This window comes from Strongylocentrotus purpuratus, unplaced genomic scaffold (genome assembly GCF_000002235.5).
Source record: "Strongylocentrotus purpuratus isolate Spur 01 unplaced genomic scaffold, Spur_5.0 spur5_scaffold_1, whole genome shotgun sequence".
NCBI lineage: Eukaryota > Metazoa > Echinodermata > Echinoidea > Camarodonta > Strongylocentrotidae > Strongylocentrotus > Strongylocentrotus purpuratus.
This window is the reverse complement of record NW_022145594.1, coordinates 39,519,381-39,545,770: the sequence shown is the minus strand read 5'-3', so window position 1 is coordinate 39,545,770 and position 26,390 is coordinate 39,519,381. Positions and strand designations below refer to the sequence as shown.

General features: G+C 36.1%; 1 protein-coding gene across 1 annotated transcript in view; it reads right to left on the bottom strand.

Annotated features, from left to right (window-relative positions):
* The window catches only part of LOC592176 (coatomer subunit alpha), a 28,286-nt gene extending 15,692 nt beyond the window's left edge, over positions 1–12,594 (bottom strand). Inside the window, exons 1-12 of the mRNA XM_030978205.1 lie at positions 12,440–12,594; positions 11,192–11,305; positions 9,034–9,188; positions 8,174–8,250; positions 7,370–7,479; positions 6,838–6,953; positions 5,760–5,859; positions 4,955–5,090; positions 4,118–4,200; positions 3,156–3,373; positions 2,601–2,676; positions 1,914–1,996 (exon numbers count right to left, since the gene is read on the bottom strand). Of these exons, the coding sequence (XP_030834065.1) occupies positions 1,914–1,996; positions 2,601–2,676; positions 3,156–3,373; positions 4,118–4,200; positions 4,955–5,090; positions 5,760–5,859; positions 6,838–6,953; positions 7,370–7,479; positions 8,174–8,250; positions 9,034–9,188; positions 11,192–11,305; positions 12,440–12,479 (1,308 nt within the window). The 5' untranslated portion in view covers positions 12,480–12,594. The remainder of the gene's footprint in view (positions 1–1,913; positions 1,997–2,600; positions 2,677–3,155; positions 3,374–4,117; positions 4,201–4,954; positions 5,091–5,759; positions 5,860–6,837; positions 6,954–7,369; positions 7,480–8,173; positions 8,251–9,033; positions 9,189–11,191; positions 11,306–12,439) is intronic.
* Between the last annotated feature and the right edge of the window lie 13,796 nt (positions 12,595–26,390).

Sequence of the window (26,390 nt, the reverse complement as noted above, 5' to 3'; positions counted from 1 at the left end):
AAATTACGAAAATTCTGTGTTGATTACATAATCAAATTAAGAAATGTGACGTACAGGACAAGTGTGTGACGTACGGGACAACCCTATATAAAACCAATGCAAGATGTGAAAAAGGGAAATGACCAAAAGGAGAATACATATGTGTTAGGAAACTTGTTGTATACAGGGATATATGAACATTCCAACTGGGTCCCTTCTAGGAATTTACTCGTACTGTTGTTGTTGTTATTGTTTTAGTCTTAAAGGCATGTGTCATTCAATTATGAATATTTATTGATGTAATTAGTCTTCAAGCCAGACCCCTGGTATTATCAACTTTGGCAGGATGCTAAATATGTAAATCATAATAGTACATGTACATGTTGTGGAGCCAGCTCAGGAATTTTGATCTCCTAAAAACTAAATCATAACTTTTAAGGAAGGATAGCCTCTCTCACTCTCACCCACTTAGGATTTTCATCACTTTTACATCCATGCATTTTTGTTGAATTACGCTTTAATCTTTTGAAATGTGGAAAAGGTCACACAAACCTTTAGGGTTTTAATTTATTATATCTGGTGGTGTTAATAAGATGTCTTTAATCAATACAAAATACATTCAAGATTTATATTTTTGTATCCATCTTTCACAAACATGTACATTAAAATTCTTGAATATATGACAGCAACATATACATGTACATGTTCTAATCTGTGATAAAAAGATTAGAATAAGACAATATGTTCAGCATTATCTTTGAATTCCTTCAAAATTCTATGATATTACTATCAAGTTAAGTAATTCAAACAAGCTATGAAGAAAAGATTTCATATTTGTAATGTACTGTATCTTTGTTCACAAAATATGATGTGCCGAGTGTGCCCCCGTGTTTCAAACAAGTTTTAATGAAAGTTTTCAAGTTCAAGTTCATCTTCTTCATTAATTATTATTTTAAAACATTTACATGTACATGTAGCACTGTTGAATGGAATGGATGAAAGAAATGAGAAAAGAAGCATGACTGCACATGATAAATGGGTAAATGGAATAAAAATGGTAATATAGTGTGTAGGTATGAATGTAATTTAATTTGTTTTCTTTAATTATTAAAGTAATATTTGTATTGATTTACCTCATAAATTAACACAGAGGATATTGAGTGATGGTCAGAGGATCTAATTGGGTTCTAAAACACTCTAATTGTCACTGATTTAAGTTAAAATTGTTCATATTTAACAAATTTTGACGAAAATTCTTCATTTCAATGCATTTTCCCATAGGGAAAAGTTGTCCCGTACGTCACGTGTCCCGTACGTCACATACACACATTTATGTTTTGGTATATTACATAACAACGGAAGGTCAGAAAAATATGGTTATAGTTGTGATTAATGCTTGATTCCATAATGAATTAAGATATCATTACCATAAATCTCATAACTTAATAAATTCAGAGAATTTTTACGACGAACTTATTTTTGAAAAAGTCAGAAATTCTCTGGTCCCGTACGTCACGCAGCACATTAATTACATTAAAAATTAATTTATGAATTGGTCGGAACTAAAACTTTCCACAAATGAACTAGCCCATAATAGCCACAGACTCATACCAAAAGATAGCCATATAAATAATTTCATCCATTGTTATTTCTTGTTTAAAGTCTCTGAATGTCCCGTACGTCACAATCCAAATAGCTTGGACCTGCCCTTATCTAGAAAAAGGTTTTTCATTGAAGCATGTACTAAAGGAACCTGTCTTCAAAAAACGCTTTTTGTGTTCCCCACGGGCAGTCACTATAGACAGGTTTTATTGTAATAATAATATTACATTTATAAAGCATCTTTTCATTAGATACAAAGCAGATAAACAAGAAATACAAAGAAATAACAAAAAGAAAGGAATATATAGATTAGAAAAGATGTGTTTTCTTACCGAGTGACTGCGGTCCAGCACAGCAAATCTGTTGCGAGCGACCCACACGGCTGTCAGTCCAGATGATCTCTTTCCTTCAGGGGCTGATCACAAGAAAAACAAACCAAATCAACAAAAATGTATCACATAGAAACTTTAACCCATTGTCTACTGGAGCCGGGTGGTCCATGTATTAAGCCCATGGCTATGAATGAGTTCAGTAGTCATCGGGTTAAGATCGCATCTTCAAACTTTCTCTTTTGCCCCTTACATTGATTTTTCTTTAGTATTTGTCAATATCATCATGTCTGCATCTTGAATATCCTTATAATTATTATAAAAGTGAAGGCTTTATACCCTTTCAAGACTGAAGCCAGTGTTGCAAACTTTTTTTTCACATGGTATTTTTTAATTAAAAAAAGATAATCTTTCGTTCGGGAATTCATAATGGGTTAATAACCTACACTGTATGAAGAAGGGTATAATGGGATATTATATGTATTGAAATGAACAATAAATAAATTAGCACAATATGACAAATTTGTCCCAAGGAATCATATTTATTGATACTTCAATTTAAATCAGCTTAGTTGCACCTTGGTGACTTGAATTCATATGACCACTGTTCTTTCTTCTAAAAAGCCTGACATCAGTGAATGCCATATTATTGAGAGAGAGAGAGTTTGCGATTGATGACAAGATACATACCATCAGGATTCTGAGAATCACTCTGCTTGGGAACTTGGTAGAGATCATACGTGCTGTTATCAACATTGCTTGTCCTCTGTAAAACAGATAAGATTTACAAGACCCAGGTCATCTTAAGTTCATTCTCATTGGTGCAATCATTATAATTAAAGTTATCGCTCGTCAAAAGTACTAGAGGTAAACCATAGCTTTTGAATAGCTTTTGTTTTCCATTAGAAACGAATACCTCCTCCTATACTCGGTAATGAGGATTAATGCCTTACCAAAGGGCAGTCATTACCAAGTCCCTTGGAGAGGACTTTAAGCTGTCAGTCCCCTGGTCGCTTACTTACAAGCACATGCTTTATTAATTTGTTTCTTTTATAGCGCTATATCCAATTTAGAACTAATCAAAGTGCTTTACAAAACAAACGACATAAATCAATGAATTCAAACGTAACAAAAAATATGATAGAAAATGTAGTTAATTACAATGTACAAAGGTGTGTTTTAAGATGCTTCTTAAAACACAGCAGTCAGGTAAAACAAACAAACCAAACAACCAGACAAACTTACGGTTGAGATGAGGACAGCCTTCTCTGCGGGGTTGTAGGACATGGCAAACGCGGGGCTTTTGGTTCCGCCCCTGAGCTGCATGACGGGGACGTCCTTGGACGTGGTGAAGTCCAGCTTGCGCAGGTAGCGCTCCTTGACGTAGAACAGGATGTTGTTGTGGGTGGCGTAGGCCGGTCGCTCCCTCTCCAGCTTGAAGACGATCATGCCGCTGTCGTGACCTGAAATGATGAGACAAGAGATGATAATGATAATTATACAGTAAAACCATTCTATAAAGACCACCCAAGGGAGTCAAGAAAAGTGGTCTTTGTAGGCAGGTGGTCTTTGAACACAGCTTCCTTTAGTACATGTTTCATTGAGAAACCATTTTGAAGGGAAACAAAAAATGTGGTCTTTGTAAACAGGTGGTCACTGACTGTCATAACAATAACAATATATATAACGATAATAATAAAAAATAATAATAAAAATAACAATGATAATAATAACAATTATTTTACTTTTGCATTCTACCAGTACCGTAATCGTCTATGATGATTAATTCTTTTTGTTAACTGATTGGTAAACTTTCACCAGTGAAAAAAAAATGTATTACTTAATAAATGCGCAATTCATTTATTGGCACTTATGTCATTTACCAAGACATTAATCTACATTTGACACATTCTACCCAGGCGAGGTAAATGGGGAAATGGTTGGATTATTTCTTGAAATGCATTGTGTGCTGATAACAGCTGCTGGAGCTTAAGCTAGGGTAATAATTTCCCAAGCTCTTTTGAAGTGCACAAACACGTTATTTCATAATGTATTATGCGCTATACAAGAACTGAATATTATTATTATTATCAATTTCAATTATATTTCAATAAGAATAAACTGTAGACCAAGTTTAGCCTTTGCCATCAAAATCTGCAAGATCTGCTCATAGAGAAACAATGAAAATCAAATCAAAATGCACTCACCAGCAGCGAAGAGGTTAAGAGTGGGATGAGGTGTAAGCACCCAGAAACGATCATGATCACGACGGAAAGTCTGGATGCACGTCCTGTGAAGAAAACAAAGCAACATAATCAATCAACGGCACGACATTAATCTACATTTGCCACGCTCGACCCAGGTGATGTAAGTGGGTACCCGGCAGAAATTAATTTCTTGAAATGCCATAATGGCAGCCATGCTAAAGCAGGGGTAATAATGTGGAGCACCAGGAGTGTCAAGTCTAACAGACATGAGTGCTATACAAGAACCCACAATTATTATTATCATTATTACTATTATTATTATTTATGATATCTAGTACTAAACTACATGTCATACGATACAACCCAGGATTTTACCTGAATATGAAGAGAGCTAGATGGATACGTGAGTAAAGAAACAATTTTCACTTAGCAAAGTTGAATATTAAGTTAAGTGCTAACTTAATCCATGTATTCAATTTCATCATGGCCGTACACCCCCCCCCCCCCCCCCCTCCCTTCCCCCTAGCCTTAAATAAAAGGGTTTATAGTGACAAGTCCTCTCAGACCCTGATGCTCTTCCCTTCAGAATTACTGAGAATGAGCTCCTGAAAGGGATTGAAGATGGTTTAGGATATGCTGTTATGATATCCAAGAATGAACAGAGTTTTGTTGGATTGAGGCTTTCTGTTCTTTCTTGCATTATACTTATCATCTCTTCGAAGTGTGAACAGCAGCCTATGGAGCATATAGACCAAAAGATATACTTCATCCCCATCCCCTTCTCCCCCCCCCCTCCACCAAGAACAAGTACTACCTAGAGGAGCACCTTCGACATACCTCTTTGACATGTCCCACACCCTGATGCTCTTATCTTCAGAGTTACTCAGAATGAGCTCCTGACGTGGGTGGAAGATGGCACATGATACGTTGTTGTAGTGACCACGGCAGGTATCCACCTCCCAGGCCTTGGCATCTAGATGGAGGAACAGGATGATGAGAAGGATGATGAGAAAGATGAAGCAAAGAATAATACAGTCAAACCTGTCTATAGCGACCGCCCGAGTAGAACACAAAAAGTGGCCTTTGTAGACAGGTGGTCTTTGTAGACAGGTTCCTTTAGTACGTGATTCAATGAGAAACCATTTTCAAGGGAAACAACAATTGTGGTCTTTGTAGACAGGTGCACTCTGTAGACAGGTGGTCACTAAAGCAGGTTTGACTGTATTTGCTTCTTCTCTATTTCAATTCTTAAAACTTGTACCAGTACTCCACTTTCAAACTTCAACTTTCTGCAGAGCAATCTACTCAGAAACATGCGTAGAAAAGAAGAAATTCCAAGCCACTCCCAAGGAAAAAAATCTCACTTTTTCTCAAAATACCTGATAAAATCTCCCTCGTGGAGTGCGACTTGCTCTTGGAACCTATGATTAGTTATGGAAACAAAAATTAATTCCGGGGAGGATCATGTTTTCAGACACCTTACTTTCTACACGTTCATATAACCTGCCGATACACACAAAAAAAGCATAGGCAAAATACTGCCAAATAAATATTCTAATAAAGCCAGGGAAATAATGGTTGCTCTTTAATTTCATGTAAAAGGGCCTTGGGGGAAACTGATGCTATCAACGAGAGTACTTACCATTCATCCTCCAGAGCTTGACATAGCGATCATCAGCCGCAGACAGAATCAAAGGCATGGTTGGATGGAAAGCTGCCCAGTTCACTCCACGGTCATGGCCCTAAAATCAATATCAAATTGGCAACATGTAAAACAAAAGGATACATTTATTTCAGTTAGTTTGGTCCCTAACAATAATAAAAAATATTCAAGAACATTAAAATAGATAAAGGTTTACAATGGTTCACTTCAGCCAAAATAACGCTTGTAACAAAACAAATAATAAATACTTTTCTTAGGAAAGAATTTATGGGAAAAAGATGAATACTTCATAAAACTCTAACTGAAACAAATATTAGGAATATAATCACTTTATGTCGTTCAGCTTTTGCTTTTAGGATGTTCCACACTTTTAAAGAAGCAAATAAATTCAATTCAATTCAATTCAAGAGTTCTTTATTCGCTTTAAAAAGCACATATAAAAAAAAATAACAAAAAAATATACAATATATTCTACAAATAGGCACATTCACAATATATGTAAAGACAAAAAAACAACATCAACAACAGAATACATGTATAACAGGGTAAGATCAGAGTGTGCATAAATACAAGATAATTTCCTCGCACTCCTCTCGGTTAAGGAAACCCTTACATAAATAATCATCCCTCGAGTTGATCAATTCCTTTACTTGTTCAACTATGCGTATTGTCTCATCATTCACTTGGCATTGCACAGCCCACTGCTTTTGAATTTCATTGTTATCCATGAAGTACTTATCATTCAAGAATCTTATGTTACCTCCCAACACAGAATGAGCTCCATACCTGGCCATTCCAGCTAAATGTGCCACTGTATAATTTTTGGAATTCATAGCTTTCACAACAAAAGATAAACATCTTTTTGCAAACCATAACTCTGGATCCATAACACCTGCTAAATAAGGCAAAAGATGATTGAACAAATACCTTCGAACCCAGCGGTTATAGAAGGTTCAACGATCACATCATAACAATATTAACAGAATGTTGAATGATTTAGGGCACGTGATGTGAACAGGGGGTTCTGAAATTTGGCATTGGTCAGGCTCAAACATACCTCTAGGACATGCTTGACCACTGCATCGGCCGTACCGAAGAGATCTGGGGTCATGGGGTTCTTGAGGTGTTCCTCCAGACCACTAGGACCAGGGGAGATGTTCTTCTTTCTCAGCCCTAGAAATAAAGAAGAAAAAAATATGGTAAAAAAATTAAATTTCATTGAGGTTGTTCAAATCCCAAATGAGCCGGATTGTTTCAAGTCTATAAGATATATTTCTAGAGCAAATTAAAAATAGAATTTGGTAGAAAAATTTAATTCATTTAAGGTCAAAATTTGAACCAATCAAAACTATTTACCATACTCAATTTCCTCAATAGACTGTAGTGTTATAAAAACCGTTAAGAAAACGCAAAATTTGATTTCGATTTCCAATCATAAATATCTTGATAATCAGACAGGCGACCGGCCTGTAAAAGTCATCGGGTTCCTGACTGACCTAAAGGTTTATTATTATCATTGCAGCATTAGCTATATCTAGGATTTTGTTTCAGAATCTGAGACAAAGTTATCAAGTCACTTTAAGGCTTACCTGAGATGTCCCAGACTCGAACAGTCTGGTCAAGAGAGGCGGAGACAACGAGGTCTTCCGATGGATGGAAGTTAGCACACATCACGTAGTGGTTGTGACCAGTCAGAACGCTGCATGATACAAACAAAACACAGTGAAAATATTCTTTCTGTGTGAGTGCATATCCACTGTAAATATTTTTCTGACTTCTCGGATCAATGCTGGAAACAAAACTATACCTTACCATAACCCTAAACCTAACCAAAAGCTCTTCTATGTGTCCTTTATTTAGCTCTGACAGCCATAGTCAAATCACCTGCCATTCAAGATATAAATTGTGGCAGTATACCTGGGATGGGAGAGACAACTAGGGGTGCGTTCAAGCGAATTTTTGAAACTAGAATCACTAATCAAAACGACGTCAAAAACACAGTTACTGCAGGAGAGCGTTCAAGCGATTTTTCATCAATGCTGATTCTCACTCAATTCAAGCCCAGCCACTGCTCATCACCCTGTGCAGGTCAACTTCGCTGCATGCTTTCTGTCTGTGTTAACGGTCGACTGTCGGTCAAACCGGAGATCTCCGTTTGTTCAAGCGATTTTGAGCGACCGTGATACCGCAGAATCACGATACAAAATTGAAGAAGCATCTTTTTCAGCATTTCATTTATGCGTTTTTTAACACGTTTATTTTTACGACCGACAAAAAATTGCTTGAACGCATCCGTATTTCAAACTAAACGTCTTTGAAAACCTGTATTTCTAGGGTGAAAAAGTGTCGCTTGAATGCACCCTAGATAAAAAATGTTGGGACCTTCAACTCACCAAGCACAGTTCCTGGACTGCCAGTTCCATATCCTGATGGTCTGATCGTCAGATGCACTCACGATCCAAGGGTATTCCTGCAAAGAGAAAGATAGGGACTTGAACTTTCAAAGCCCCACTGCAGTGCTGCACTACTTATAGCTGCTTGCGCCCTCTATATAGCAAACAATGCCTAATCGGTGCCTGTTGGTCCCCCATGATCCCCTTTTACTTATGTTAATTGAGAGCTGATTTGATGAGATAACCACCTGTCAAGTGACCTTGCATGGTCGTCAAATCCCTCTTTTACACTAGCACAGATGCGCTTTAAAAGTGGATTTCAATTGGCACTTTCACAAAAACAACACATTTTAGCTTGAATTTAATAGTTGAAATCATGTTTCAACATTACATAATAATACTAATAAAATGGTGTCTATAAAGCCACCATAATGTCCACCAAAGTCTCTAAGCGCTATTCAAACAAAATACAATGACAAACAAGTATATATTAAACGAAAAATTGCAAATAAATAAACCTACAAATTACAATACATATGAAATATACATCAATGTGAACAGAGTAAGTTAATCAGCAAAAGAAATTTTGAATAAATGTGTCTTAAGACAAGTTTTGAATTGGTATATCCCATTAACCAAAAAGGATATTCACAGAATGTATTCGATGATCAAGTCGGAACAATAATCCTAATTTGAAAAGGAAAAGAATACCATATAGAGAAACAGATCAGCGTTCCCTTCTTGGAGTTGAAATGGGAAAAAATATATTGTGGGGTATAATATGAGGGAATGGAATTTAAATACCTGTTTCCGATCCATGTCATCATCTTATAATGTGCATTATTTAATCATTGTCTTACATGATGAAAGAAGGTTGTCCTGATGTAATCCAGATGGCCTAGGAGAGTGAAGAGACATCGTTTGAGTTTGTAGTTCCAGACCTTGATCTTGTAGTCATCACCTCCGGATACAAACAGGGGCTGCTGCTGGTGGAAACTGATACCTCGAACGGGACCTGAGAGAAATACAAAGACGTTTTTAAAAACTTTTTCGGTAGGGACTGCAATTCATCATTTCATCTAATGCAAATTACCTAAATGTTACTACTTTAAGCCAAGGGCTAAACTCGAAGACCCAAATATAGGAGGAAGTAATGTATATTTATACATTACAATTTTTCACTTTTTGAATAGGTTTTAATAGATCCTGTCTAAATCGAACTTCAAAGCCCCAAGAGTGTCAAGTCTGGCAGATATAAGCGCTATACAAGAACCCAGTACTAATACTATTATTGATACTAACTTACTAAGAAAATGTACCAGATCTCTAAATCGGTAACATGTTAGCACATACAGAATTCTTTCCTGTAACAGAATGTTTTTGTTTTTTTGCAACTGTAATTCATATCTTATATCATTACATGTACATTTTGTATGAAAGTCACACAGGAACAAGAGTGTGCATGTGGATGTACATGTACTCCACTCAGGCAAAGCATAGAGAGTCAATGCTAATGCGTATTGACCTCTAGCGCTGCACTACATGTACGTGCTAAGAGGCAGCAATTGCACACATGAATAGTCAATACACAAATTACACACAAATGCACACAATGAACACGATGTGTCTGATCTGCAAGTTTGACAGTACGGACTCACGATTTGAATTTTAAATTATTCTTTCTAACATCGTTAAGTTGAATTTTGTTTATGTTAATGCTATTTAGGTGTTATCAATTGTTACTAAAGTACAGATTTTTAGTTAAATCAGTTGAGTTTTGTACAGTGGTGTTTGAAATGTTGAGAATCAATAGAACAGCTGTTAAAGATAAACTTTAGTACTGGTAATGCGATTGCATTGTGAAAGAAAAGGTGTGAAAGGATCAGAAACAGTTGATCATGTAGCATGTAAGTATTGGTGTGCACTGCAAGGTTCTGGAGTCATCAAAATCATAATAAATTTGACCGAGTCTTGGTAAAGTAACAAACACTCACATAGAAAGCTATATATGGGACAACACACATGGTGTCGGGGATGGTACTACCTTGGTTTCCTTGTCTTTCTATGCTCATTACTCAGCCAGTATACACTTTCTTCCAAAATTGTTTGGCACATGTCATTTATTTGTAATCTTGAACATTCAGTGTAAGTTTCGTTTGATTCTGTGAGAATTATTTTTTTTTTTTACCAGTACTGGAGTTTATCTTTAATACACAGCCAGGATAGTATAATACACAGCCAGGATAGTATAATACAGTTAAGTGTACTTCATTTGGATTGAATGTCATTATCATCATCTATATGGGAGTGTAGGATATCCTGTAGGTCTCCCGGTCAGATCATTTGGTACATTAGTAAAGGTCTATAAATCAGTGCATGCGTGGATATCAGACTATATTACAAAGTGTTTGTCCGACCAAAAAGAATCCAAGCTGTGTTTAAATGAATTAATATAATAATGATAATAATTTGTTCTTTTATAGCGCAATTCATGCCTGTTGACATTTCAATGCGCTTTACAATTTCACAATATACATAATTATTTAAAGTAAATAACACGATCATGAAAGGAAGATGAAACAAAAACATATTAAGAAAACAATGAAGTGCTTACAAAAAGAAAAAAAAATAACCTTACTAATCCTTAAATACTATTGATGTGCTAATTTGAATTGATGCTGGTAGAAGTTACTAGAGACACAGGGTAGCGTTTCTTGAAACCGTCATAACTACAAGTTCACCGACATCCCATTGAAACGTGTGTATTAAGTTTAACACGCGTTTCAATGGGATGTCGGTGAACTTGTAGTTATGACGGTTTCGAGAAACGCTGCCCTGGTAAACTGTTCCAAGACAAATTTGCAAAAAGAGTTACTCCTGACATTCGATCGACAGCGAGTAGTGAATAACTTCAATGCATGGCTTCTTGTTCTCTGATACTGTGATTTCACAAAAAGGCATTCTGGATAGAGTCTATCTATACTGTGAAATATCTTGAAAACCTGGATGTAGGCTTACCATCATGCTCGTCAAACTTCTCAAGGAGCGTACACATACGGTAGTCCCATAGCTGAATGTTTCCATTGTGCAAGCTAGCAAGAATCCATGGTCGGTTCGGGTGAAAGCACAAGCCTGGATAACGATGAGAGATAGAAAGCGTGGTGTGGAGAAGAAGAGAAAGAGAATGAGAGGAGAAAAAGAATGAAAGGGTGAAGAGAAGGAGGGTGAAGAGAAGGAGGGTGAAGAGAAGGAGGGGGAAGGAGAGTGGAACGATAGAAGGAGAGAGAGAGAGAGAGAGTTTAGAAACGGAATGAGAAAGAGAGAAAAGGCATGGAAGAGGGAGAAGGTAGAGAGAAAGAAAATCGAAGAGAAATAAAATAACATATTTAACATGTTTCAATGGGATACTGGTGAACGATGGATTCGTAAATTTCATGCAAAAATGGCCAGTTCTTTCGAAAGATTCTTCAAATCAAAATCAAATTTGCCACATCATTTTTCACTCTTCCCATCAATATGTCCGGGGGGTCACTCTCGTATGCTACCCACCCGTGTCCATCAACAACTGAAATGCACTTTTTCTGAAATTACCCTTTTTAAAGAAAATGTTGAAGCCTGTGATCCTGAAAAGGTACCCTTCCTTTGTTCTTTTTGTGCGATCAGTGATTGAAAAACACCCCTTTTTAAGGAAAAACTAGACGGCGCCGAATCTGTGATTCTGAATTCTGAAGTGAAAAGGTACCCTCTTTGGGTTTTTGTGCGATCAGTGCTTAAAAAACTCCCCTTTTTAAGAAAAATATTGACGCCGCGGTATAGCTGAAAAAGACACCTTTTCGTCACTTTTTCTTGACGTGGGTGCGCAGCCAGTCATGTTTGGAGTGACCCCACTGGCACTGGGATCGATCCCTGCTTATTCTTTTTTTGAAAGAAAATATCTTTTGACCATCGACCACCCGTACAAAAACTGTGGCACACATATTCTATTTTATGACCAATGAGTTATATCTGTAAGACTGCATACCAACTAACTTTAAATAGTCTATTGTGACATCAGTTGCCTGCCTTGAGCTGTGCTTTGAATGCAATGCACGGGGTTCATGCACGGGGCTGCACTGCAAGAACATCGGCATCGCCCACTCGCACTCGCTCATGTCACTCAACTCCAGCGGCCACGGAGTCCATCTGAATTCTGATGTAACCCGTAACTTCAACACTGAATCACACACCAAAAGAAACAAATGTATTTTATTTTGTATTCATGCTTACCTTTCACCCTGGCAGATTTTGTCTCAAATTTGGTCAGCATAATGCTGCTGTCAAATCACAAATACGAAGAATAGAAATTTTCCTTTTCTCCAGACGTAGCTCCGATGTACACGTAAATGGCAGCCACGTCACTTTGTATACGTCTAGCGTCTAACACATTGTAGGTTTATTTACAGCCGTTTCGCTTCTTAGTTCTATACTTGCATTGGAAATCCATAAATGCGTGAATATCAAAATATAAAAATCCCCTGTTCAATACAACTATACAACAGGAACAGCACCCTCTTTCGTCCTCTTCAACTACAACGATAGACGCTGAGTAGATCTTGATGATGGATTGGAATTTTTAAAAAAAATTAAAAAAAGATTTATGGGTCGAATTCTTTCTATAACATGGCACCAATGAATAGGGAAGCTTGGCTATTCCATTTTTGTTTTCACGTAAACGATATGTTGATTATAAAAACTCCCTTACTTCAGTCTTGCGTGCAGCAAAGAAAACATATTATTTTGCTCAGTTTCAAGCAACTTCAAACGATATCAAAGGAACTTGGAAAGTGATAAGAAATGTGTTCAAGTCAAAGAAAAAAAATTCTGATGTAAAGAATATTGAAAGTGATGGTCGTTTAGTGGAAGATAAGAATATTATTGTGGGAAAATTCAATGATTATTTTTGCAGTATTGGTCCTAATCTGTCACGGGCGGTCCCTTCCTGTCAAAAATCTTTTAACGATTTCCTGAAAGAATCTAACAAGAAAAGCTTATTCCTTTTCCCATTAGTTAGGGAAGAGTTGCTTACTATTGTGAATTCGCTTAAGGCTGGGAAAAGTCCTGGTTACGATGGTGTCAATAATGACATAATTAAACAGGTTATCTTAGCGATTATTCAACCCCTTATTCATGTTTTTAATTCATCAATGTTAAATGGAATAGTCCCCGAAAACATGAAAATTACAAAAGTCGTACCCGTTTTTAAAAAGGGGGATCCGCAATCTTTTTCAAATTACCGTCCTATTTCCCTTCTAACCTCCTTCTCAAAGATCCTTGAGAAAGTGATTTATGTTAGAACTTTAGAATTTTTCAACAAAAGTAAAATATTCTCAAATTTTCAGTTTGGGTTCCGAGAGAAACATACTACCTCTCATGCCTTGCTGCACTTTATAGATAAGATTTCACAAGCAATAGACAAAAAGATGCACACAATCGGTATATTTCTTGATTATTCCAAGGCATTTGATACTATAGATCATGAAATTTTGCTAGGGAAATTATCGCATTATGGTGTCAGGGGCACAGCTCTGGACTGGTTTAAGAGCTACTTAGCTGACAGGAAACAATTTGTTTCTTTAAACGGTTTTGATTCAGGGTTACAGAATGTCACATGCGGCGTTCCTCAGGGATCTCTCCTTGGTCCGCTCTTGTTTATTGTATATATTAATGACTTTCATTTCTCATCTGATATTTTGTCATTCATTTTATTTGCTGATGATTCCAGCTTGTAATATTCACACAAAAATTCACAAACTCTGTTAGAAACGGTTAATTTCGATCTAAGTAAAGTTACTTTGTGGATCCAAGCAAATAAATTGTCTTTAAATCTGCAAAAGACAAATTATATGTTTTTTAATAATACAATCAAAGTGCTTCCAGGAGATGTATCATTTAATAATGTATTGATAGATAGGGTATCATCAACAAAATTCCTTGGTTTGCACATTGATGAGCAAATGAGTTGGAAAATTCATGTAAATCATCTCTATAAGACATTGTCAAGAAACAGTGGCGTAATTCATAAATTGAAATCAATTTTACCTAAAGGCATCCTTCTATTAATGTACTCAACATTCAGCGCAAAGAGAAACTATGTTTATTTTGCGCTATATAAATATTGTATTATTATCAACATTAATCTTCCCCTATCTTAATTATGGTGTTCTTGCTTGGGGTAACTCTCTTAAAACTAACCTTGAAAAGGTATACTTGATTCAAAAGAGGGTCTTAAGAATTATTTGTAACGTTAGCTTTCGTACGCACACTAATCCGCTTTTTTATACGCATAGAATTTTAAAGGTCCAAGATATTTATCACCTTCAACTGGGTTCTTTAATGTACGACTTCGATTCTGGTGTCCTTCCACAGGCTCTAGTCAGCATTTTAAAGAAAAATAGTCAAGTTCATGACCATGCTACACGAAAATGCCTCTGCGTTTCTCTTACCCCAAGTAAGGACAAAGTTAACTTTTAATACTTTGGTTTTTACTGGACCTAAATTTTGGAACTCTCTAGGCTCTATAGCGTTAGGCAATCTGTTAGTCTCTCTTCATTTAAGTGTAAACTTAAGGTTTATCTTGCTGATGATTCCAGCTTGTAATATTCACACAAAAATTCACAAACTCTGTTAGAAACGGTTAATTTCGATCTAAGTAAAGTTACTTTGTGGATCCAAGCAAATAAATTGTCTTTAAATCTGCAAAAGACAAATTATATGTTTTTTAATAATACAATCAAAGTGCTTCCAGGAGATGTATCATTTAATAATGTATTGATAGATAGGGTATCATCAACAAAATTCCTTGGTTTGCACATTGATGAGCAAATGAGTTGGAAAATTCATGTAAATCATCTCTATAAGACATTGTCAAGAAACAGTGGCGTAATTCATAAATTGAAATCAATTTTACCTAAAGGCATCCTTCTATTAATGTACTCAACATTCAGCGCAAAGAGAAACTATGTTTATTTTGCGCTATATAAATATTGTATTATTATCAACATTAATCTTCCCCTATCTTAATTATGGTGTTCTTGCTTGGGGTAACTCTCTTAAAACTAACCTTGAAAAGGTATACTTGATTCAAAAGAGGGTCTTAAGAATTATTTGTAACGTTAGCTTTCGTACGCACACTAATCCGCTTTTTTATACGCATAGAATTTTAAAGGTCCAAGATATTTATCACCTTCAACTGGGTTCTTTAATGTACGACTTCGATTCTGGTGTCCTTCCACAGGCTCTAGTCAGCATTTTAAAGAAAAATAGTCAAGTTCATGACCATGCTACACGAAAATGCCTCTGCGTTTCTCTTACCCCAAGTAAGGACAAAGTTAACTTTTAATACTTTGGTTTTTACTGGACCTAAATTTTGGAACTCTCTAGGCTCTATAGCGTTAGGCAATCTGTTAGTCTCTCTTCATTTAAGTGTAAACTTAAGGTTTATCTTCTCGATAAATACTGTGACTCATAGAGTAGTTCATTTTTGTAGTTATTATGGTGCCAAGATATATTATGTATTATTATATTCTGCATCAAAAATTTGTCGGCTTCTGATTGGTTGAGAGCTCGTCACATGACCAAAAATATTTGAGCTATTTTTAGAAAGTACTATATGAGAGTACTATTTTGGTTTACTATTTGGGAGTTGGAAAAAAAAAAAAAAAAAAAAAAAATTAAATTAAATCAATTTTTTTTTTCAAATCTTGATTTAATGAAAACAAAATATTTTTAATCTTTTTAGATAAAAATTGACATTTTTTTTGTTCTAAATTTTTTTTTCCCAAAAATGTTTTTTTTTTTTTTTTTTTTTTTTTTAATTAATTTTTGATGCAGGATATAAAACAAATATACCATGCCTTCTATTCGAGGTACTGGTTAAACTATGGGCCTCGGTGACTCCAAAAGTACCATTTGCTTCGGGGCTGCGCCCCTCAGCAAATAGTACTATTGGAGTCACCTCTTGCGCATAGTTTTAACCAGAACCTCTCAAGGCAGTGTATATTTGTATACTATAGATGTAAATTTTCTTCTTGATATTAATATGTGTCTAACTGAATATTTTCAGATTGTCAACCTCTTATTCCCTCCCCCTGTTGTATTGTGCCCGTTGTGTGCTGTGCCTATTGTCGATGTGCTGTAGTCTTCTATTATTTCTCATATTTTCTCTTTTCTCCCGTCTTGTCTAGTCTCGTCTCTCGTTTTGTTGTTGTTGTTGTGTGTGTGTACACTTCTTGTTTTGTTATACCCCCTTTTCCCTATTGTATTCTTAGGTAGTCACAAATATCTATTCATCATGTTTTATCCGGCTCAGAGGGGACCCTAATAATTACAAGCTCTGCTTTTACCAGGGTCTCCTCGTCTTTCTTTTAGTTAACTTTGTTTTTATCATTACCATAATTTGTTATTTTACATTGTAAATGTGTTATGATCCAATGTTATGCTCTGTATGTCATTTGAAAGAAAGACGAATAAAATCTTATCTTATCTTATCTTATGATAGAGCACAGCTTTCTTTTGCAGCAGAAGAATATTTTACTTGGATGTTGCCCACAAAATATGTGGTAAAATTAGACTATTATATAGCATAAGTATAAGTTTTCTATTAGAAACAAACAAAACATTTTATTCTATACAGTATGCCAATATTTTTGGAGATTAATGTAACGATGTGTTTTTCATGGTCGCTCCAGCCCGCGCTCTGGCAGTCAAGTTTTTTGTATTGATATACATTATAGACACCGTGCAAGGAACATTTCTCTCTTTAGAAATATCATCTAGTATTATTGTTTAGACCAAGATTGTCATTAGATTTTCCTCTATAATATACCAATAGAATCATATCTACAGGTGTATCATTAAATATATGAATTGAGATTATGAAGTCATTCTCAGTTCTTGGTTATATAGGCTTGTGCAGTGGCGTACGCAGGATTTTTTCAAGGGAGGGGGGGGGGGGGGTAACATTTTGAAATCGAGCCAAAAATTTTGCAACGACTCAGCCAGCCGCTAAATAAGGTGGGGGGGGGGTAAGAGGAAATATTTTTGTGTATCATTACGAAAATGATCGGTAAATACATAGGGCTGCTACATGTTATTTTCTCCTTTGTCGAGGAGGTGGGGGTGTCCCCTTTTAAAAAAAGATGGACAAGTCAATATCATAGAATGAAGAAAAAAATGATACAAATAACATGGGTATAAAGGAGAAGCCGGGAGTCGAACCGTGTACATAGCATTGTCAAGCGATCAGTCTTATCCACAGGACCACTTTGGAATGGATATCGATTTAATGAAACCAGTAAGATATGGTTTTAGGACTAGAAGGAGGAAATAATTCATCATATCATTTCCTTCGCGCTCCTTGACATATTGTAAAATTCTCGACATCTTTTTACACTTTTCTTTACCATTAAAAATCGAAATTGAGTATAATATCCTCAATCGAGATATGAGAAGAAGGAAACATTTCCTTTACATTCCATGTAAAACCATGCCCTTACTTGAAAAAAAAACCTCCGTCATTTTGACGTTAAACTTAACAATCCATTTAACTTTTTTTACTTTTTCATACATAATGTCCATTGATCGGTCGCACTGTGCTCGATTGCCTTTCAATATACAAATCTTCAACTTTGCAGCGGACACTTTTTTTTTTTTTTGGTGTCCCAAAAAAATCGCAACGACTCAGCCAGCCGAAAAGTCGCTCAGTGGGGGAGGGGGGGGGGGGGGGGGGGGGGGGTAAGCGGACACTTTTTTTTTTGGGGGGGGGGGGTCCCAAAAAAATCGCAACGACTCAACCAGCCGAAAAGTCCCTCGGGGGGGGGGGGGGGGGGGGGGGGGGGGTAAGAGGACACTTTTTTTTTTTTTTTTTTTCGAAATTTGAAAATTTGACATTTCGCTCCGTTGGGGGGGGGGGGGGGTAAGGTCACCGCTCTTAGGTCAGCCATGGGAGTATTTTTTTTATTTTTTTTTAAATAATTAAAAAAAAAAAAAAATCCAAAGGGGGGGTTTTAGGGATTTCTTAGGGGGGTTAACACACATAAAAATACCAAAGGGGGGGGGGGGGTGTAACCCCCCAAACACCCCCCTCCCTGCGTACGCGCCTGTTCATACATATAAAGCTCATTTTGATTGGTTCATTTTTTGCCCCGTCAATTTTCATGTCAAATCATGCTTCATGTCCCATTTTAGAAGCCCGACCCCAGGGTTTTGTGCCAGCTAGCCGAGTTACATGTACACACTTACACGCAGCGCAGCGCGTACGAGCGCACTGCACTACATTATACATCTTACTTTTCTGAACTCGAGAGTCTTTACTGCAACCTTTTGACCGGGCATTTTGACCCTCTTTTGGTAAGTGAAAATATTTCAAATATATGTTTACATAAAAATTAATATTTTTTTAATTTTGACCTATCATTTGCTTTGCCTGAAAGTATTGGAAAATAAGATAAATGGAGTAGTACTAACTTGTTAAAAAGTTCAGACTAATCCCGACCAGCGCAGCAGCACAACGTAGTATGTATATCAAATCTACTGTAGATGTGGACGGAGAAAGAGCGAATTGGTGTTCTTGACTTTGTCTTTGTTTTAGATCTTTTCTTCGAAGAGTTTGATTCTAGCAATGAAATTAAGCTAATTTTAGTAAAGTATGGCAAAGTATGTAAATATGTGATGCTCTTCATGACATTATCACTTCATATACCATTGAGATTTGAGATCATTTACTGTACAAAAAAAAATGTATAGACTATATCTGAGATTGAGAAATCTAAAAAATTAAATATGAAGCAGCATCGGCCATTTCATTGGGTCAGTACCATTATGAAAATAGGGAAACAATGAGTGGGATGGGTTTAGTGCCGTCACAATAAACTTGCGCATTACACGCGTACGTATAATTAGAGCAATTTATGCAACCCCAAGAAATAATGAATACGGCCTGACCTCTCTACACACAGAACTGCACAGATACCGCACAGTCCGGTCAAGGCGGTACGCGTAGCGTTAAACTGCCAAATTTACAGAAATTGTGAGGAGCGCTTTTGCTATGAAAGGAATTGATATGGCTAGGCAGTCTTGGATGTATTTGAAACAGAGCATGCAATATACCTGATATCTTAAAATTACAAGGCTGCCAAACAAAACAAATACCTACAATAAAAAAAATAATGGACCTCTTTACCCATGCAAGACTGTGGGTCTTTATTGTTGAGCACTATATGATTCTGCTCGTGTATACAGGCGAGGTGGGGGAATGCTTTCAATAGTCTTAAATGTGCCCTTACAAAAAAGTTCTATAGAATTCTATAAAAAAAATTCTATAGAATTTCTATACGCAATTCTATAGAAATGTTTTATAGAAATTCTATAGAATTTCTATACGCAATTCTATAGAAATGTTTTATAGAAATTCTATAGAAAAGTGGGCCACTTTTCTATAAGAATTCTATAGAAATCTATAACGGACCTCTATAGAATCTCTATAAAACATTCTATAGAATGGCCTTTAGAAATTCTATAGAATTTGTTTTATAGAATTCTATAGAATTTTTTTATAAAGAATTCTATAGACCATTTTATTTTATAGCAATTCTAAAGAAATGTTTTATAGAGATTCTATAGAAAAGTGGGCCACTTTTCTATACAAATTCTATAGAAATCTATAACGGACATCTATAGAATCTCTATAAAACATTCTATAGAATGGCCTATAGAAATTCTATAGGTATTTTTTATAGAATTCTATAGAAGTTTTGTTGTAAATAATTCTATAGACCATTATTTACCAGTTGAAAACCAGTTTATTATTCAGTAGCGACCAGCAATCAATTGATAATTAATAATCAATATTGCATGACATCTGGCCACCGACTAAACCATATTTATATAGACTCCTGCAATTGCTCCATCACAATGATCATTTGAAGCAAAATACAGTTGAGTATATATTGTTAATTAAGTAGTGCGGAGATCTTACATACATATATACAAAATTATACATGTTTTTACTGGTTAGTAAATTACATATATTAATATATCTATTTTACGTCTTAAGTTACATGTTTAAAAAAATCGTACATATATATTATATTTGTCAATAATTGTCTAAGAAAATATAAATCACAAAATTGATGTTAATTGTCACATTTGCTTGACAGATCATGATAATTACATTTTCTGTGAAAACATGCAAATTATCATGAATATGCATGAGATACATATCTTCATATAGAAAAAAAATTCTATAGAATTCTATAGAAATTTAGATCTATAGGAAACTTATTCTATAGAATTCTATAGAGAAAACTGATTTCTATAGACATCCTTAAAAATTCTATAGAGAAGTGGGGACGCCATTTTTTATATTAAATTTTCTATAGAAATTTAAATCTATAGAAAACTTATTCTATAGAATTCTATAGAGAAACTCATTTCTATAGACAACCTTAACAATTCTATAGAGAATTAACTTTTCTATAGAAATTTCAATCTATAGAAAACTTATTCTATAGAATTCTATAGAGGAAACTGATTTCTATAGACAACCTAAAATATTCTATAGAGAATTAACTTTTCTATAGAAATTTAAATCTATAGAAAACTTATTCTATAGAATTCTATAGAGGAAACTGATTTCTATAGACAACCTTAAAAATTCTATAGAGAATTAACTTTTCTATAGAAATTTAAATCTATAGAAAACTTATTCTATAGAATTCTATAGAGGAAACCGCTTTCTATAGAGAATTCTTAAAAGTTCTATAGAGAATCTGGAATGTTAAAGAGTTCTATAGAGTTCTATAGAACTCTATAAAGCGTTCTATAGAATTCTATACAACTTTTTTGTAAGGGTGAAAGGCTCCTTGTATTACCTCGTAAAAGATTGGGGCGCTTTTATTACATTTATAGGAGAGGACAAACCATGTTAATCATCGTTTACAGACTGGAAAAGGATAGAACGGGACAGTAGAGAGTGACTAAAACGAGGAAATTAAAATTGAACATGTAAAAAATGTTGTAAACCTGGCAATAAGAGGCTCTTGCATGGGGGGGGGGGATATATCCCCCCCCCCAGTATTTCAGGTGGGGGGGGGGGGGTGGCCTGTACAATCATCCCCCCCCCCCCCAATAATTCACCATAAAAAAAATTAAAAGTGAAGAGAAAAATTAATGATGTGAGTCCGATGAGAGTAGTTAATGGTTATTACTCGCAAGATGACCATCAATATACACATTTTGCTATCTCATTTTCATAATATATACATATATACGAAGTAAATAAGACAACCGTATATGAGACAATAATAAATTGAATTCTCGCTCATACGGCTTCATCAGGAATTGATGAATGTATTCAATTTGTTCAATCAACAGCATCATAGACTTATGCAGTGCGCCAAATGCAAAGACGCAGCATCAAAAGCAACGAGCTAAATGCTAAGCGCGAAGCACAAAAGTAGCAATCTGCAATGCACATCAGACAATCCTGGACAGTGTAAACATAGATGAACTCTGTGACGATTTCGTGATGAGATCGGAGACAAGGAGAAAGATTTTCGGACATGAGTATGACTTATAAAATAATTCACTAGTTGTTATTATTGAAACTGAATTCAGAAGGACACGATACAACAAATCGTCTTCTTTCTCTAATAATGTAATAAAATGTGAAAGCTTCCGCGCTTCGCGCAGGAATGGGCAAAAATGAATTCAGACAAGGATTAAGAGTCGAGAATGGTACAACGAATCGTCTTCTTTCTTTAATAATCTAATGAAATGTCAGAGCTTCCGCGCGTAGGGGAACTTGATTTAAACAAGGATTAAGAGTCGAGAATGGTACAACGAATCGTCTTCTTTGTTTAATAATCTAATTAAACGTCAGAGCTTCCGCGCTACGCGCGGGGAAGGGGAACTTGATTCAAACAAGGATTAAGAGTCGAGAATGGTACATCGAATCGTCTTCTTTCTTTAATAATCTAATGAAAAGCCAGAGCTTCCGCGCTATGCGTGGGGGAAGGGGAACTTGATTCAAACAAGGATTAAGAGTCAAGAATGGTACATAGAATCGTCTTCTTTCTTTAATAATCTAATGAAACGTCAGAGCTTCCACGCTACGCGCGGGGGAAGGGGAACTTGATTCAAACAAGGATTAAGAGTCGAGAATGGTACAACGAATCGTCTTCTTTCTTTAATAATCTAATGAAACGTCAGAGCTTCCGCGCTTTGCGCGCGGGGGGGGGGGGGACACCCCCTCCCTGCACCCCACCCCCTAGGAACCGCGCTTCGCGTGCTCACTACCGCCCCCTAAAATTAAATCCTGTTTACGCGCTTGGGAGGGGTGCAACTTGCCACACGCTTCTACAACTTTGGTTGCCTTGATCCATTGCCGAAAATATTTTGGTACCTATCATCCCCCCAACCACGGATACAAATCGACACCCTTGTGCTCTTGAATCCAGTTTTTAAAGCTACCGGCCACAGGCTACGCTGACGTAGCTGACGACTGGCGCAGCTGCGCCAGTCCACAGTCTCCCGCCCCCGCCCCCCAAAACAGGTAATGTGACATAATATTGCTTGAAATATGACGAAACAGCTATATAGGGAGGGGGGAAACGAGGATGAAATAAAAAAAAATCTGACAAGCTATACAGCTCAGAGACGGCGGTGCGACTTCCAAAGTGAGGGTGGAGGGGGGGGGGCATTCACCAACAAAAATGGGCACCAACATTACAAAGGGATCTCAAACATCTCAAAGGCGAAAATATTCATTTTTTTAGACATAATCGGTAGATACCCCTACATTGTGATTTTTCTCTTTATACGTATTATACCAGATATTGATTAAGCATCATATCTTGCAGTTGGGTGTGATGGTGTGAAAATTCATTTTGTAGTGGTAGTGCGAAAAAATACGTCTCATAAAGAGGGAAAACCCCAATCCTGATGGGGTTATAAGCACATTCCCATAACTGAAGACTGAAAAGACATTTTATAAGTAACGTATATGATTATTTCATCTATAAAAGCGAGCGAAATTTCTCTTAGTCGCTTAAAATTAGGGGCTTGTTTAATGTGATAGAAAAGGAGATACTTAGCAAAAGAGATAAGACACATATTATAAACGAAAATGAGCACGTGTCAGAGTACAAAGGTTGAGTTATCAGAGGTGGAAATGGGGCAATGTTTACACCTGAAAAAGAGGCACTCACCACGGATGAAATAAGGGCACTTTTAAGAATGAGAAATAGACATTCGTCGTCCGAAAAGGGGAACCAATCAGAATTTGATAGGGGCATCTATACAAGGTGAAAGGGGGCTTTTATGAGAAGGGAGAAGTGGTTCTTATTAAACTTTTGAAAAGGGGTATGTTAAAATAAACGGGGCATTTATCAGAGATGAAAAGGGTTAATTATGAGAAGGGGAAAGAGCACTTATAGGGAGGGAAAAGAGAATTTATTAGAGAATTTATTAGAAAGGAAAATGGGCACGTGTCAAAATAAGAGGGGCAGTTATTAGTGGTGAAAAGGGAAAGTAATCTGAGATGAAAAGAGCACTTATCAGGAGGGGAATTAGGGGAACTTGTCAAAGTAAAAATAAAATTAAAAACAACTGTTAAAAAGAAGAAGAAAAAAAAAATCAGATTTGAATAGGGGCACTCATCGGAGGTGAAGGGAGGCACTTATTTGTAATTACTGTAATCATGCGTGACCAAGAAGAGGCGTAAGAATTAAAAAAAAAAAATAGATTGGACGCGATAAGGGGTTAAAAAACGTTAATTTTCAAGAAAAGAGGTACTTTTTTCAAAATCCTGCTGTACGCGTTTAGGTTTTTTTTTTTCTTGATCCGAACTTTTATATATAAGATGCCCTGACAGGGCGGATCCAGGGGGGCGAGCGGGCCTTGGCTTCTAATCTGACGGTAATTTATAGGGTTAGGGTTATTTTTCTAGCCCTCAGGGCCAGACCGGAGAGGAACAAAGGGTAATAATCGCCCTTTGGCAAGACTATATATACCGGCCGTATTATGTAATATATGAAATGCATCGAATTTGAAACTTATCTCTGTTTTATTCAAAGAAAGGAGTTGTGATGGCTGTGCATTAAACCCGTTTGAAAGTGTACAGGTTGATGTTATTGCTTCTCTTTTGAAATACATTTTTACATTGTGAACTTTACATCAGAGGTGCATTTTGACTTATTTCACATTTTGTCAACAACTTAGATTCCTATCGCACTTCAGAATGCTTAAGGTTATACAATTTTACAATACTCGTTTGGAAGTAGGCCTACACTTTTTTTGAAATACCAGTTCAGGGTGTGAATTCAGGAAAAAACCACGCAAAATCCTGGCGTATATCAGAAGAAATCCTCGTTTAGGGGGTGTCTGGAAAACGTGTGGTCACGGCATGCTTACAGTATTCTACATGACTGAGACCCCCATGACATAAATATGGCAATTTGGAGGAAGTAAATATCATTAACCTTTAAGCATTTCAGTGTAACAAAGAGTATATGGTAGCATAGACACGACCGAGGACCCGTTTCACAAAACTGGTCATCAGTGACAAAATGACAGTTTTTGTTATACCCTACTGAAATCCTTGCTTCTGATTGGTTATCAGCAGATTTGTCACTGATTTTCGTCATTTGTCATTGAAAAATAGCTTTGTGAAACGGGTCCCGGGTCTCGATAACCAGCTCGGCCACGTAATAGCGTACATCTTTCTTTTGCAGCAGAAGAATATTATTAGTCACACATTTGGATGTTGCCCACAAAATATTACAATAGGATATTATTATGTGGTAAAATTATACTATCATAATAATAGCATAAGTAATATTCTATCAGAAACAAAAACATATTATTCTCATACATGCCAACATTTGAAAATCAGAAATCTGTACAAATTATGCTATTTTAAAAAAAAAATGGAACAATCCTAACTCTCCTATTCAATACTACATACAAATTTGTACAGGAATAGGAACACCTGCATTAAAATGATAATTATCTTCTCCCAAAAAGAGGAATGTTCCTCTTTAATCTGAACAGTTGGCATGTATGTATTCTATACAGTATGCCAATATTTCTGGAGATTGATGTAAGGATGTGGTGTACGGCGGGTTGCTCCGCACACCCTGTTTTAAATACAATCAATTAGACTGTCGAGCAATGAATTTTCTTCTGCTTGTTGTCCTAAAATCATATTTAATTACTGGTTTTTAAAACGGTATCATTTGAATTTCCATTTTCCAGCATTATTTTAAACTGTCCCGAAATTGTCTTCCTTTCTTGAAATCAGACTACAGCCCCAGCCTATTCTTTTCTTATGCATGGGGATATTGAAAGGCCTTGTCCTCCCAGACAAGGATAAAAATCTTATTCAGTAGGCTACCTTTAGGGACAATACTTTAAAATAATGCTGTCATTGTTGCAATGTCAGGAATGCTATTATTACCTCTTTGGCACTCCACGTATTTGCCAAAAGTATTTGCTCAATGAAGGGAGGGTCGGATTTTTTTCTTCAATTCATTAATTGATGCCATGTCTGAAAGAGCTGAGTAGTTTGTTACGTAACTATTCAAAAAATTGCAAGTGCAAGCTATTGAAAAGCCAAGCTTCCTTTATTCATTGGTGCCCTTTTGTAGAATTCGTAGCGTATACTAAATTGAATAGACCCGTGTTCTATTCAGTATGCTATGTCAGGGCAGTGACCTATTGTCATATCACTTTAAGTTAAAGTCAGTAGTTCGCAGAATAAATGAAAATAACATAAAACCTCCCTAATATATAAGTAATATCAGTAACTGAAAGAAAAGAAATAGGGGCAATCTTGACAACATCAGGCTACAAAAGTAATAGTAAATATGCCTCCCGAAAGCGTGAAATCAGTAAATCGGCATATTTTGTAAAGTCATTAACATGTAGAAAGTGTAAACAACAACAAACGAACCAGAGAATAGCAGTGAGGCAAAGTGGTCTTGTGGATATGACTGAGAGCTTCACAATGCAATGTATCCGGTTCGACTCCCAGTTTCTCCTTTATTTTTTTTAAAATTATTTTTCTTCACCCCATGATATTGACTTCCCATCTCTTTTTTAAAGGGGACACCCCCCCCCCCCACTTCCTAAACAAAGGAGTAAATGACATGTGATACTATTTTCTTTTTTTTTAAAGCGA